Below are 14,726 nucleotides of genomic sequence, written 5' to 3' on the forward strand. Positions count from 1 at the left end.
CCTCTTTGACAACTAATCCCAAGATTTGACGTGGGCACTAACTTTTACGAAAGCGACTGCCATCTGACCTTCCAAGCCAAAGGGTAAACTATAATAATAGACCTTATTGGAAACTGTCCGGTTTCCTCACGATGTTTTCCTTCAGCAAAAAGCGGCTGGCAAATATCAAATGATCGCACATAAATTCCGAAAAACGCATTGGTGCGAGCCGGGGTTTGAACCCGCGACCTCCGGAACGAAAGTCGCACGTACTTACCGCTAGGCTACCAGCGCTAACAAGAAATTGGCATTAGTACAGGCAGAATTACAAATGTATACGCGAAAGTTAATAATTATGAAAACGTGTTTGTTTCAGGAACGGATACTGCCAGCGATCCAGGTGTCACAAATAACGTGGATACCACTCCCAAGAAAAACAAGGTAAGTCAACAATATCCAATCAAATAAGCAACTGTCCATATTTACACAATTTCGTAATTTTTGTAAGATCCGTAGAAGCATTTTGGTGAACATTTGGATGTCTCAGAAAGCATCTTGTACAGAATTTGTAAATATTTAATGTTAGAAGCGAATGCAACAATTTTATTATTTGCCGTGCGACATTTTTATAAGTTACCGTAGTAAATGCAAAATAATGCTTATACTGTCACACATTGTCGCATCTGTATTTTGTGCGTTTTTATTATTTTTTTAATTATTTTTTTTTCTTTCCCTCCTTATCCTTTCCTACTATAGAGCGGAGGTTTTGGCCTATTCGGTAGTAAAAGAGAGAAATCGCCTAAAGACGACAAATCTCCTAAAGACAAGTCTCCTAAACAAAAATCACCTAAAGATAAAGATGCCAAGAGCAAGGATCCTAAGGGCAAAGTGGCGGTGCTCGACACATCCAACGAGAGCTCTAACCTCGACACATCAAACGAAAAGAGTCCAGAAAAAGAAAAACCTGGCTTCACGAAACCTTACGAATACACGGACACTGAAAAGAGTCCATCTCGTACTAAACCCAAGCTACAAGGAGGAGCCTTCAGTTATGAAAAAGAACCTATATCCGATGAGAGACAAAGACAGCTTAACGACAGTCAAAGTCCGACGACGAGGAAAGCTGGACTCGCTTTCAATTATGCTCCTGGAGAGGATAAGAAGGTCGCTGAAAGCGCTGAGAAGAGAAAGACTCCGGATGATCCAAGCAAACTCAAAACTCCAGGCATTGATTACGTTCAGTCAGCTGCGCTTAAAGAACAAGCTAAAGCTAACGTCATCGACCCTACATTAGCTCTATTAGATTCAGAAAGAGCACATCATGAAGTTGGTGCACCTTTAGCAGCTGTAATTCCAGCGGCTGCTCCTAAACCAGAAAACGAAATTCAAGTCGTCATTATAACTGGAAGATACAACCCTAAAAACAAGAAACTAGACGATGCTAATGGCACTGTTCTTGTTGTTAAAGGAACTTTTGATAAAGCCACTGGAAAAATCCAGACTGAAAAAGAACTCATCGACACCAAGTCAGGACAAATCACATACACGAATCCTGCAACTGGCAAGCAAGAAAGTAAAAATGGTCACGTCGATTCCAAGACTGGACATATCTTGTTTACTTCCAATGTTATTGACCCTAAAACTGGCAAGCTTGACCCAACATTGGCTCAGCAATATTGCTTTGCCGAACAAGCTGCCGACAAAGTAGGAGCTAAACCTGGCAGAGAAGTCAACTTGGTTGTTATCACAAGCAAATACGACGGCAAGCACAAAAAACTAGATGCCGCGCACGGACACGTAGATGTTTCAAGAGCAGTAGTAGGCTCGGATGGCAAAGTCAGTTCCAATTATGGCGTCATCGATCCGAAGACAGGCAAGATCAATTACATCGATCCCAAAACAGGCAAACAAGAACCTAAACAGGCGTATGTTGACCAGAAAACAGGCAATATCCTGGTTACAACGGGAGTTGTTGATCCTAAATCTGGTAAAGTCGATTCATCGCTTGGACAACAGTTCAGCATTGTTGAGAAAGATGCCACCAAGGCCAACAGGGAAGTCAGGCTAGTTGTTATTACTAGCAAATATGATCTAAAGAGCAAGAAATTTGACCCCCACTTCGCTCATGTAGATGCCGTTAAAGGCGTGCTAAGTGGCGCTGATGGTAAGATCTATACCGACTACGGTATTATTGACCCAAGAACGGGCGACATTCAAGTAACTGACCCTAAGACTGGCAAGCAAGAAACCAAACATGCCGTAGTCGATCCCAAGACATGCAACATCCTTCTTCTATCGGGTGTGGTTGATCCTCGCACAGGACAACTCGATACGACATTAGGACAGCAATACAGCATTGTTGACAAACCTACTGACACTTTCGCCTCATGCCCTGGAAAGGAAGTTCAACTCGTTGCTGTCACAGCCAAATACGATTCCAAGAACAAGAAGTTAGATACACCCAATGGATTCGTTGAAACCTCACGAGCCATCATCAGTGACAAAGACGGAAAAGTACACACCAACTTCGGTATTCTTGACCCTAATACCGGCAAAGTTCATTACACTGACCAGAAAACCGGCAAGCCGGACTCTAAGCAAGCTGTCATTGATGCTAAGACAGGCAGCTTCATTGTAACTTCGGGCGTTATCGACCCGAAGACAGGCAAGACTGATTCATCACTCGCTCAACAACTTACAGTTGTCGATAAGGACGCACCTAAAGGCATCCCTGAGAGGCACGTTAACTTGGTCATCATCACCACCAAATATGACCCGAAGAACAAGAAACTGGACCTAACCAATGCTCACGTCGACAGCATACCTGGAACTGTCGGTACTGATGACAAAGTACACACAGCGTTTGGCGTCGTTGATCCTAGCACTGGTGAAATAACTGTAACTGATCGAGCAACAGGCAAACAAGAAGTCAAGAAGGCCTCTGTAGATCCGAAGACAGGAAATTTACTCCTTACTTCAGGAGTTGTAGATCCCAAGACGGGACAAATTGATCCTTCTTTGGGACAACAGATAAGCGTCGTAGACAAGCCTAAAGACAAATTCGCTTCAGTGCCTGGCAAGGAAGTGCAGTTAGTCATTGTCACCAGCAAATACGACTCAAAATACAAGAAACTAGACCACCCCAACGGTCACGTAGAAACTTCCCGAGGAATTATGACTTCTGACGGTAAGGTCCATACTAACTTCGGTGTGATTGATCCTAGGAGCGGAAAGATTGAACATGTTGACCCTAAGACCGGCAAACAAGAGATCAAACAAGCGGTCGCTGATCCCAAAACAGGACACCTACTTATCACATCTGGTGTCGTTGATCCAAGAACAGGCAAGACTGATTCGTCCCTCGCTCAACAACTGACAATCGTCGACAAGGACGCGAAACCACTAGAAAGAGAAGTCCGTTTAGTCATCATTACTTCCAAATATGATCCTAAGACCAAGAAATTAGATCCCAACGGTCATGTTGATTCAGTAAATGGCACTATTGGTTCTGACGGTAAAGTCCATACATCGTTCGGCGTTGTCGACCCAGCTACTGGCGAAGTAGTCACCATTGATCCAGTGACGGGCAAACAAGATGTCAAGAAAGCTACAGTTGACCCTAAAACTGGCAATCTTCTGGTCACATCAGGAGTCTCTGACCCCAAGACTGGACATGTTGATCCTACATTAGGACAGCAAATAAGTGTTGTGAACAAACCTAAAGAGTCACTAGCTACTGTACCAGGAAAGGAAGTGCAGCTGGTCATCATTACTAGCAAATACGATCCCAAGACCAAGACTCTTGAAAACAGCAACGGGCATGTTGACTCGGCAAGAGGCATTAAAGCCGCTGATGGCAGAATCCATACTAACTATGGCATTGTTGACCCTAAGACTGGAAAAATTGAGTGCGTCGATCCTAAAACAGGCAAGACGGAAGTCAAACAAGCTACTTTCGATCCTAAGACAGGACATCTCCTGCTTACATCAGGAGTGGTCGATCCAAAGACCGGAAAAACAGATGCGTCTCTCGCTCAACAGCTTAGCATTGTGGATAAGGAGGTTAAACCACTAGAAAGAGAAATCCACTTGGTCATCATCACCACCAAATATGATCCGAAGACCAAGAAGATCGATCCCAGTCAAGGTTACGTAGACACTGTCAGCGGAACCATCGGACCCGACGGCAAGATCCGTACGGCTATCGGCGTCGTGGACCCCGCTACTGGAGAAATAGTCGTGACCAACCCGGCGACTGGCAAGCAGGAGGTCAAGAAAGCGCAGGTGGATCCTTCAACCGGCCATATGCTCGTCACCAGCCAAGTGTTTGACCCGAGGACGGGCAAAGTCGACCCGACTTTGGCACAGCAATTCAGCATTGTCAACAAAACTGTTACACCTCACACAAAACCAGCGTCGGTCGGCGAAATCCGCCTAGTAATCGTGACGAGCAAATATGACCCAAGGACCAAGACGGTGGATGCTGGTGCTGGGACTATTGACGCCTCAAAGGGCTACGTCAGCGCTGAAGACGGAAAGATACACACCGACTTCGGTATCATAGATCCACGATCCGGACAGATCCTCTACAGAGATCCCCTTACCGGCAAGCAAGAACTGAAACAGGCAGATATCGACCCGAAAACGGGCAACTTCATCGTGACCACCGCGGTTGTAGACCCCAAGACAGGCAAGGTAGACCCCTCATTCGCTCAACAGTTGACGATTGTTGATAAGCAGAATGTGTTGGCTAAGGCACCACTAAGCGTTTCCCCAGTGAGGCAAACCCCATCACCAGTCAAGACTCCTGCTTCCACGCCATTCCATACACCGTTGCAATCGCCTGTGTCGAAATCATCGCCGATCATCAGTCAAGTGCAAAGGACATCACCTACAGTCGCAACTATTCTCAAAACACCACCGGCTAAACCAACTACTGCCCCACCGGCTCCTCCGAGAAGGAAGATTGTTAAAATTATGGTCATCTTCACCAGGATCGATCCTAAGACCAAGAAACCAGATTTGCATACAGCTGAAGTTGAGCATCTCACTGGTATCCTAGACCCTAACGGATTAGTCGAGACTAAATATGGTGTTATTGACATTAACAAGGGCACCATTGTCGCTACTGATTCCGCGGGACAGCAACAGCAAAGAAATGGCGTTATCCTACCAGAGACAGGACAAATCTTCATCAACTCTGGCGCCATTGATCCGAAATCCGGCAAAGTTGACCCCAACTTGGGTATGATTTTGAGCGTTACGAAGCAAGACGACCCAGTAGTAGACATCACGACCATCACTGGCCCTATCGATCCTGCTACAGGCAAAGTTGACATTGATAACAGCACAGTTGAGCTAACTAAGGGCAAAGTTGACGCTGAAACCGGTCACATCTCCACTAAATACGGAGTCATCGATCCATCTAATGCGGTCATATTCGTGACGGATACCTTGGGAGGACAGGACAAGAAATCAATCAGCATTGATGAGAACACTGGTCTCATAACCTTAACTGGAGTCGCGGACCCGAAAACTGGAAAAGTAGATCCAAAATTGGGACAAGTCATTGTCGTTGGAACACATATCGATCCCGTTGTAGAAGTGACGACATTCGTCGGCAAGGTTGATACGAAGAAAGGTCTCATTGAGCCCAAACATTCCGTCATCGAAAGCACAACCGGCCAGTTCAATCCCGACACAAACAAGATTGACACGAAGTACGGTCAAATCGATCTAGTTAAAGGCACTGTCACATACAACGATCCCAAGACAGGCAAACTGGAAAGCAAGGAAGTGAAAGTGGATCCTGTCACTGGCCAACTTTTACTACGCAGCGGACAAGTCAACCCGAAATCTGGAAAGCCCGATAAGGACATCGGCAGACTGATTTGCTTAAGAATAATCCAAACTAAAGTCGATCCCGTCTCGGGCAAGCAAATCGTATCCAATGAACCTAAGAACGTTAAGGTTGATCCGAAAACCAACCAGATCTGGACCGCTGGACCGAAAGACCCAACAACTGGAGAGGTTATATACACCGCTGGACAAATCGATCCCGTCACTGGTTACATCATCACTATCTACGGTCGTCTGGACCCGAAGACTGGCAACATAGTCAGGGCACACGAAATAGACAGATCGCTTGTCAAGGTTGACCCGATCAGTGGACAAATCTACACTGCCACCGGTCAAGTCGACGAAGACAACCAACCCCTGTACTCCGCCTCTCAGGTCGATCCCGCCACAGGAGAAATCTACACCAAAGTTAGTAAGATCGACCCGAAGACCGGCAGGCTGGTAATAGTGAAGATTTACATCATAACGCAGAAGGACGAGAAAGGACGCGTCAAGGAAGTCGATCCTAAAGAATGCACCATCGACGAAACAACCGGCAGAATCATCACAACCAAGACTGTCTACTTATATCAAATCATTGACCCGATCACCGGTGAAACGATCGATGTAGACCCAGACGACCCAAGACTCAAAGGAGCAAGAACCACCGTCACACAAACCATGACGTTATCAGGCAAAATCGACCCTGTCACGGGCAGAATCAAGACGGAATACGGAGACATCGACCCAGACACAGGAGATATAGACCCGAGCACCGCCGTCCGCGACCCAGTCACCGGACAACTAATACTACACTACTCACAAATAGACCCCTCGCACTTCGAAGACAAGAGCGGCAACTACACGATAGAGAAGGAAACTCAAGATCTCCCCGCCACCATCGACATCCAGAAAGTGAACACCCACAAATTCTCAACATTCGGCAAAGACGAAAGCCCAGTGAGAGGCGACGAGCCTAAAACATTCACGGAGTTCACGACAAGCGAGCACATCACGCACCAGGGCTACGTCTCGGCTAACACCCCGCTGTCCTCCAAGATTCCCGTGTCGCAGCGCGGCGCCAAGAAGACGCCCACGCCGCCCGTCGTCGTCAAGACGACGACCAAGCAGCTGCTCACCAAGAACGACGACGGCGTCACGCACAACGTGCAGCAGGAGGTCGAGAACCTCGGCACCGGCGAGGTCACCTACTCGACCCACACCAACAAGGTTCGTTTGCTTTTGTGTTTCTTATACCCCCACACAATGAGAGTGCAGACACAGATCATTACGGCCCAGACGCCTTTTAATCAAATCATTTTTCGTTGTCACGTGTGATTTAATTTATTTTACCCCTTTTTCTTAGAGCTTAAATGTGTTCTATAATTGTGTAAATAGTTTTGAAGCATGCTAGTCTAACCCTTAACTTTAGGCGGAAAGCCTAGAGCCGATGGAGACCGGGAAGAGCCCGTACGTCACTGCGAGGGCCGTCACCACGAGAACGGCTACGACCCACCACGATCTCGACACCAAGGCCAAGACCCAGCAGATGGAAGAGAAAACAGTAGCCCACACCCTAACCTCATCAGCAACCAGGCAGGAACAGCGAGTTCTGACGCAGGAGGTCAAAACTATGGTCACTACAGGCGACAAGGTAATTGACAACCCTATTTGACATATCATTGACGATGGTTTTTGCATGCGTTTGTATCATTTAAATTTCTGATTTGTTTTTAATATCATTTGAATTCAGTTCTGATTTAATTTTGTCATCTCTTTGACGGCTCTTTCATTAAAATTATAGGATCGATCTTACTCAAACTTAAAATGTAAAAGAAGTCAAAATTTACTGTGTTTTCTTAAAGGAAAATGTTTACAAGTTTTGGTATGGTCGATTCTTAAAGACTTCTCAATGTTTTGGTTAACATCATTGAAACCGCAGTCTTGCACGACATTTATTTTGTTCTAATTTTCGTTTTCTTATTTTTTTTTCCATCAAATCCACTCCGACCGGTTGACGCACGATCCTGAATGAAAACTGAATGGTCTTTGCAATCCGAACCTAACCTGAACACTTCATTGTGATAACTCCATACAATTCGCCATAACGGCACATATCTTCCACCACATCGGTGTTTTAAACATTAAACTTGGTGTTTTACATCCTAATACAACACTAAAATCGGATGATACCAAACACAAAATCTCTGGATCATTCTTGAAACATTCTTCATCATAACTCCTATCCTTGTCCATGTTTCCCGAACATCTCCGAACATTTCCGACCCCTCCCGAATGGAATGTAACGCGTGGCTTGCAGCATCAGATAACCCGACGCGGCTCTGAGAGTTCAATCTCTAGCGGAGACTCCGGAACGCCCATCGATTTCGAAGAAGGCGCTGGCGAAGGACATTACTACACCACCGTAAGTTCTAGAACTTAAGATTTACAATAGAGAACTCGCATGCGAGTTTCATTACATCGCGGTATTTGATTAAAGCAAAGACAAACTCCGTATAGACAGATAAAGTGTTAGAAAAAGACTTACCTCGGTAAGTCGGTATCATCAAGAACAATGCACGGTCCTTTGGCTGATTCTCGACTAGATGGAGCTAATATCAATATTTGACAATTTTAGTCAATATAAGTCTAATGAAAATAACCGTGAATCATTCAAAACTCTTATTGTGACTACTTTAACAGTAATTCCCTATGTACTCAATCTTTGAAGTAACCTCAAAAATCCGCGATGTAACTAAAATCGTTTGCGAGTTCATCTCAATGAGCCTGTAGTTTACTACACAGCGTATAGAGTCCACGAAAGGTACATTTGAAGCATGGTTTGGAAGCATGGTCTTTGAATAGATAGTAGAAATGTGTTTTTCTTGTGAGCTTTCTTAGTTTGTGCATTAGTTTGTTTTTGCACTGCACTAGTTTATTCACAGCTAATTAAACTTATCAGGTAAGTAATTGCAATGATAAAGTTTTTTTAAGTCTGGTGTAACGGGCTTGATTATTTAAAACAGTTAGGTAAAATTCTCGAAAAAGTAGCTACTTATTTGAAGAAAATACAATACTTTAGACCTGCGTTTCTGTCTGTCAAAATTTACGAATGTAGTATGTGTCGCTTAACTTCAAAACTGGGTAAATCCATTCTGCTATAAGGTTAATTATCTTTCAGATCATATTATATTTTTTATATATTCAACCTTAAAGCAGAATGGATTTACCCAAGTTTGATTTTAAGCGACACGTATGTCTTTCAATGTTATCGGAAGTATCAGAACTTAGCCTGACCAGAAATTTATTATTATGATTATTGTCAAGAGGGCTCTGTTATTCTGATGTAATAGCAGTGTTAACGCCATGACTGGCAACACTGTCCAGGACAGCCAACCTCCGGTCACCCCACTGATCCAATGAGCGGCGGCCAGCGCCTCGACCAATAAGAATGAAGACTGAAGCGCCACAGTTTCCCCTTCGCGTCACTATAAAAGCAAGGAGCACGGCACCGGCGCTCTCTTCTAACCAAACTTATCTTTCTCCCAACGTGTCCTAGACTAGAACCTATTGTAATTTAAAATCCATTAAAATATTTGATCCTGTTTTTGGTATCGGCTCAAACAAGTAGTGTAGTTATAATGAAATTTCGCAACACGGCGCGTAGGATTATATTTCTGGTCAGGATTTAGTTGTAAAGATGAAGCTATGAATAACTATCATATTAGTTATCAAGACATTATGATTATGTTCTTATGATTCAGGAACCGGGATCGTATACAACGACCACCACTACCAGCGTAATGGGCAACGCTCCATTTGGAAGCATGGTTCACGGAGCTACTACGAGGGTTAGTATTAGCCTTAAATAATTGTAAAATAATCTTCTTAGCGATGCCTTTGCCTACCCTTCAAAATCCACGACAAAGACATCCATACTAATATTATAAATGGGAAAGTGTGTGTGTCTGTTTGTTTGTCCGTCTTTCACGGCAAAACGGAGCAACTAATTGACGTGATTTTTTTAAGGGGAGGTAGTTGAAGGGATGGAGAGTGACATAGGCTATTTTTTGTATCTTTCTAACGCGAGCGAAGCCGCGGGCAAAAGCTAGTATGTATATGAAGCCGCATAGACAAATAATTTGAAATATGTATGTATGTTCGTCAAGATGGCGCTACACCTTTGGTTGATTCTCGGCGCGAATATTTGACAATTTTAAAAAGAATATGAGCCAAATTGTTAAAACTGATGTTCAAAAGTAATATGTTGTTATCCTGTGTCGAGAGATGGCAGCCTGTGCATGACTACACATTTTACTTTATAGATATTTTCTATTATATCGATCTTTGATCCACGATATGGTATTAAACGCACAAAACACTAGTTTAAAAAAAATACGATAAATATATATATATATACTAAACATAACTTCTGCTTGTTAAGTATTTATTAGATTAGAACTGCCGTACGGTTTTTGCTCGTCATGGACATAATAATTTCGTGAAGTTATATATTTGTCAAATGCATATGTAACTCCGTATAGACGGATAAATTCTAAGAAAAAAACGTACCTTAAAACCCTAGAGAAAAAGGTACGGTGGCCTAGATGGCGTTATACCTTTGGGTAACGCTCGGCTAGATGGCGCTAATATTAATATTTGACATTTTAACACATATCAAGCTGACATTATGGGCCAAATTGTTAAAACTGAGGTTCAAAAGTTTTAAGCCTGCGTCGAGAGATGGCAGTCTATAAATATAATAAATATTGGGGACACCTTACACAGATCAACTTAGCCCCAAACTAAGCAAAGCTTGTACTATGGGTGCTAAGCGACGATATACATACTTAAATAGATGAATACATACTTATATACATAGAAAACATCCATGACTCAGGAACAAATATCTGTGCTCATCACACAAATAAATGCCTTTACCGGGATTCGAACCCAGGAACGCGGCTTAGCAGGCAGGGTCACCACCGACTGAGCCAGACCGGTCGTCTGAGCCAGTCTATGCACTGTTATTACACATTTTACTTTGACGGTAACTCTTTACACGATTAATAATTATAGTGTTTTCATTTGCAGACAACGACAAGTACAGAGGAGCCTGAAGAGACGACTATCAACGAGGATGGCGAGATCGTGTCCTCTCAGACTATCAGCTCGAAGACGCGCACGGTTGAGACCATCACCGTAAGTTCCTTACTGCTTTCAATAATAGGCTACTTGACCCTTTTTCAAAGTATGTCTTATATTATTAATTACTGTCTAATTAAACGAAAAATAAAATAGTACCATATTTTATTACAACTTAAAAACCCGCAAAAAAATAATTTAAAGTTTTACGTGATCAGGCAAAAACAACATCAGCCATATTAATCTAATGAATATGTAGGACATGACGTAAGTCGATTTAGAAAAAAATATTTGCCACTGTCACAGCCGAGCAACGACTATGATTTTTAATACAATAGAGGTTGCTTCTATGGAGATTAGATTAGTACCTCTAATTTCCATAGTTGATTTGAATTATGTGACATCACTCCAATGGCCAACACCGTTTTCGGAGTTCGTAATTAAAAAAAACATACACATCTTAATTAAAAATACGCAGTCATCACGCACTTTTAATCCCCGCAAGCTAAAAATATTGATTTTTTAAGTCAAATACTACAGAATACAATAACTTGATGTGGTAAATTCGATACGAGTCTAGTAGCCTATATTAGTCGTGCCTCGGTCGAGGCAGGTCGCTTAAACGTGGCAAGCATTGGCGGTTTGTCACGCGACGCCATTGCCTCCCGACGCTATTAGCTGTGTTGTTAGACTTGTTAGCTATTTTATTTAGTACAAGTAAGGGAACATACCCAAACTACGTGATCATATTTGTGCCTGTAAGTAGGGCTGATCTAAAGGTTATGAGTACAATTAAGTACTAGTTGAAAAAAAAGATAGGTGCCAGTGGAAAATTTATCTCTAAGCGAATGTCATCAACAATAATGTGTTTTAGAAAGTTGTTTGAAGCAATAACAACTTTGGTGTTGACAGATGAGTCACAAATACTTATCACAAACTGGCTTAAACGCTTAACTTTTATATAATGATGGTCTTTATTTTATTTCCAGTACAAGACGGAGCGGAACGGCGTGGTAGAGACGCGCGTAGAACAGAAGATTACCATCCAATCTGACGGAGACCCGATTGACCACGACCGGGCACTCGCAGAGGCCATACAGGTACTTATTGCAAATATGATAGCGACTCCACACGCTTGGTGTTCGCCACAAACACTAAATAAATAAATAAATATTATAGGACATTGTTACACAGATTGACTGAGGCCCACGGTAAGCTCAAGAAGGCTTGTGTTGTGGGTACTCAGACAACGATATATATAATATATAAATACTTATATACATAGAAAACATCCATGACCTCCTGTAAATATCTGTGCTCATCACACAAATAAATGCCCTTACCGGAATTCGAACCCGGGATCGCGGCGCAGCAGGCAGGGTCACTACCGACTGCGCAAGACCGGTCGTCAAAAAACATTTCCAACATCACCGAATGTGTAGTCTGTTCGTCAAACACTCGTTTGATGAGTGAGGAAAACGCACACTGATACCAAAGACATATATAACTCCATTTAGACAGATAAAGTCTGAGAAAAAACGTACTTCAGTACCATACAGAAAAAGGTACGGTGACATAGATGGCGTTACACCTTTGGGGTACGCTCGGCTAGATGGCGCTAATATTAATATTTGACATTTTAACACATATCAAGCTAAGAATATGGGCCAAATTGTCAAAGCTGAGGTTTAAAAGTTTTAAGCCTGTGTCGAGAGATGGCTCAGGCTATAAAAAGGCCTGCACATAAGGTGGTTTTAAATTTTTTACTAAATTGTTCAACATTTTCAGCAAATTCACCCGTCATTTAAGACAGTATATGTTTTAGTATTTATTTAAAAATATAAACTTACCATACCTATTCGTTTCGCAGGAGGCAACAGCGATGAACCCCGACATGACGGTCGAGAAAATAGAAATCCAACAACAGAGCACGCAGCCGTAACATCACAGAGTCGCCAACCCGTACCGACAACTCGTCAACTAGTCGACCATAACCTCACCCTTAGCAGACTATAATAAAAAGTACTATCGTACAGTATGGCCACTCCCGCTCCCCGCTGAGAGTGCCGCTCACAGTTACCGCCTGTCAAAAACACGAACAGTCGACCTATCATATCTCACTCATACAAGCATAGTACGCGTTCACCTACACGAGCTTAGACTGTGTGCTAGGAACGCGCCTCTTTCATATATTTGAGCGCGAGGCCCTTAGGTAAAAGTACTGCGGGCGTAGCACACTAGTTGGATAAACTTTATCGCATCGGTGCGTCCCTATCGCACTTACAAATAGTGCGAATAGGACAACCTAACGTTATATCGTTTATCACGAGACCGTGATTGCTTGCTAGGTTTTCATAAAATTAAAATTAGAAGTGCATTTTCACGAATGACAAATGGATATCTAATTTTACCTCAAATAACTCAATGTTTCTGTTCATTACGTTTTTATTCCGTAACATGGTTGACTAGTTAAAAGCGGTTTAAAAATAAGTGCGACTAGTGCAATGCAAACAAAATGGCGGATACCACAAAATGGCCGCTTTACTTGTATGTAAACTACATACGATAGTTGTAAGCGACACCACTGCGAATATTAATATAAGTTACGCTATATTAATTATGAAAGTTAATTAATCTTCTATTGGATGTTGTGACGTCGAAACGCACCTTCGATTTATTTTATCTTGCAATTTTATTTGTATAAATAAATGTAAGTTTGGCAATGATATTCAAGCATTTTTATAAGACTAGTATAGGTTCAACGCATTTCATACAAACAGTTATCAGAATGCCTACCGCGAGTTTTTTGCCTTTCTCTCACACGAATGTGCGAAAGAGATGCAAAATGAAGAAAGTTCGACTCTCGCGGTAGGCTCGCTTTGTAGAAATAAATGTTGCCATAGTAAAAAAAAGTGTTCGTGTATTAAAAATATAATAACGTTTCAATATTAATAATGTTTTCAATATGGGATAGCTTTAAAACAGTGTCACACGAGGTAAACCACCGTTTCTTAGATTATAAAAAAAAAGATATTTTCTCTCTCTTGATTATAACACTACAATGTAATGCGGGACTAATAATAAATTGTTTATAGCTCGACTTTACTTACTTCAACAAAAACGTAAATAAATTGCCAAACCCTAAGGCTCCCCACAGACAGTCTTAAAAATTCATAATCTTAAAAAAAACTTGTATGCAATCTGACAGTTCAAATCTGTCACTGTCTTGTCAGTGTCAGTTTGAACTGTCAGATTGCATACAAGTTTTTTTTAAGATTATGAATTTTTAAGACTGTCTGTGGGGAGCCTAAAAATATAAAGTACTGTCAAAGTATTAATAGATGCGGACAACGTGCCAAAAAACATGTATACACGACTTTATTGCTTACACGCTAAGTTTGTGGATACATTTTTGGAATAGTGTCCGCATCTATATTTCATACGTTGACTTTGAGGTTTTAACAAGTCCGGAAAACGTAAAGTCGAGCATTTCAAAAAATTATATGTTAAATATTATAATATATGACGTGTTGCTACAACTTCTAATATATTTCACTACTTAGGTGCTACTTTAGTCTATAGGACCAGAGGTCGGACACGCTCATTCGAAACAATTGCAATTAGGGACTCTAGTGCCTTTACGATAACGTTCATTATCGCTTAAATTTAAAACGCAACGTGAAGATAAGACAGCCAATACGCGGCGTTAAAATCGTCCGACCAATCAGCGATCTCGATTTTAAACCAATCAGAGAGCTGCAACT

The 14,726-nt window shown here is 42.2% G+C and overlaps 1 protein-coding gene across 6 annotated transcripts in view; it reads left to right on the forward strand.

Annotated features, from left to right (window-relative positions):
• LOC125237802 (protein 4.1 homolog) overlaps positions 1-14,083 on the forward strand; it is a 116,486-nt gene extending 102,403 nt beyond the window's left edge. For 4 of the 6 annotated variants that reach the window (XM_048144989.1, XM_048144990.1, XM_048144993.1 and 1 more), the window contains 8 exons: positions 356-420; positions 736-7,047; positions 7,250-7,471; positions 8,138-8,242; positions 9,582-9,668; positions 10,912-11,019; positions 11,952-12,062; positions 12,833-14,083. In XM_048144989.1, the coding sequence (XP_048000946.1) occupies positions 356-420; positions 736-7,047; positions 7,250-7,471; positions 8,138-8,242; positions 9,582-9,668; positions 10,912-11,019; positions 11,952-12,062; positions 12,833-12,904 (7,082 nt within the window). In that variant the 3' untranslated portion in view covers positions 12,905-14,083. The remainder of the gene's footprint in view (positions 1-355; positions 421-735; positions 7,048-7,249; positions 7,472-8,137; positions 8,243-9,581; positions 9,669-10,911; positions 11,020-11,951; positions 12,063-12,832) is intronic. The other 2 variants (XM_048144991.1, XM_048144992.1) reach the window with 2 other exon arrangements.
• The last annotated feature ends 643 nt before the right edge of the window (positions 14,084-14,726 follow it).

Source organism: Leguminivora glycinivorella, chromosome 22 (genome assembly GCF_023078275.1).
Source record: "Leguminivora glycinivorella isolate SPB_JAAS2020 chromosome 22, LegGlyc_1.1, whole genome shotgun sequence".
Taxonomy (NCBI): domain Eukaryota; kingdom Metazoa; phylum Arthropoda; class Insecta; order Lepidoptera; family Tortricidae; genus Leguminivora; species Leguminivora glycinivorella.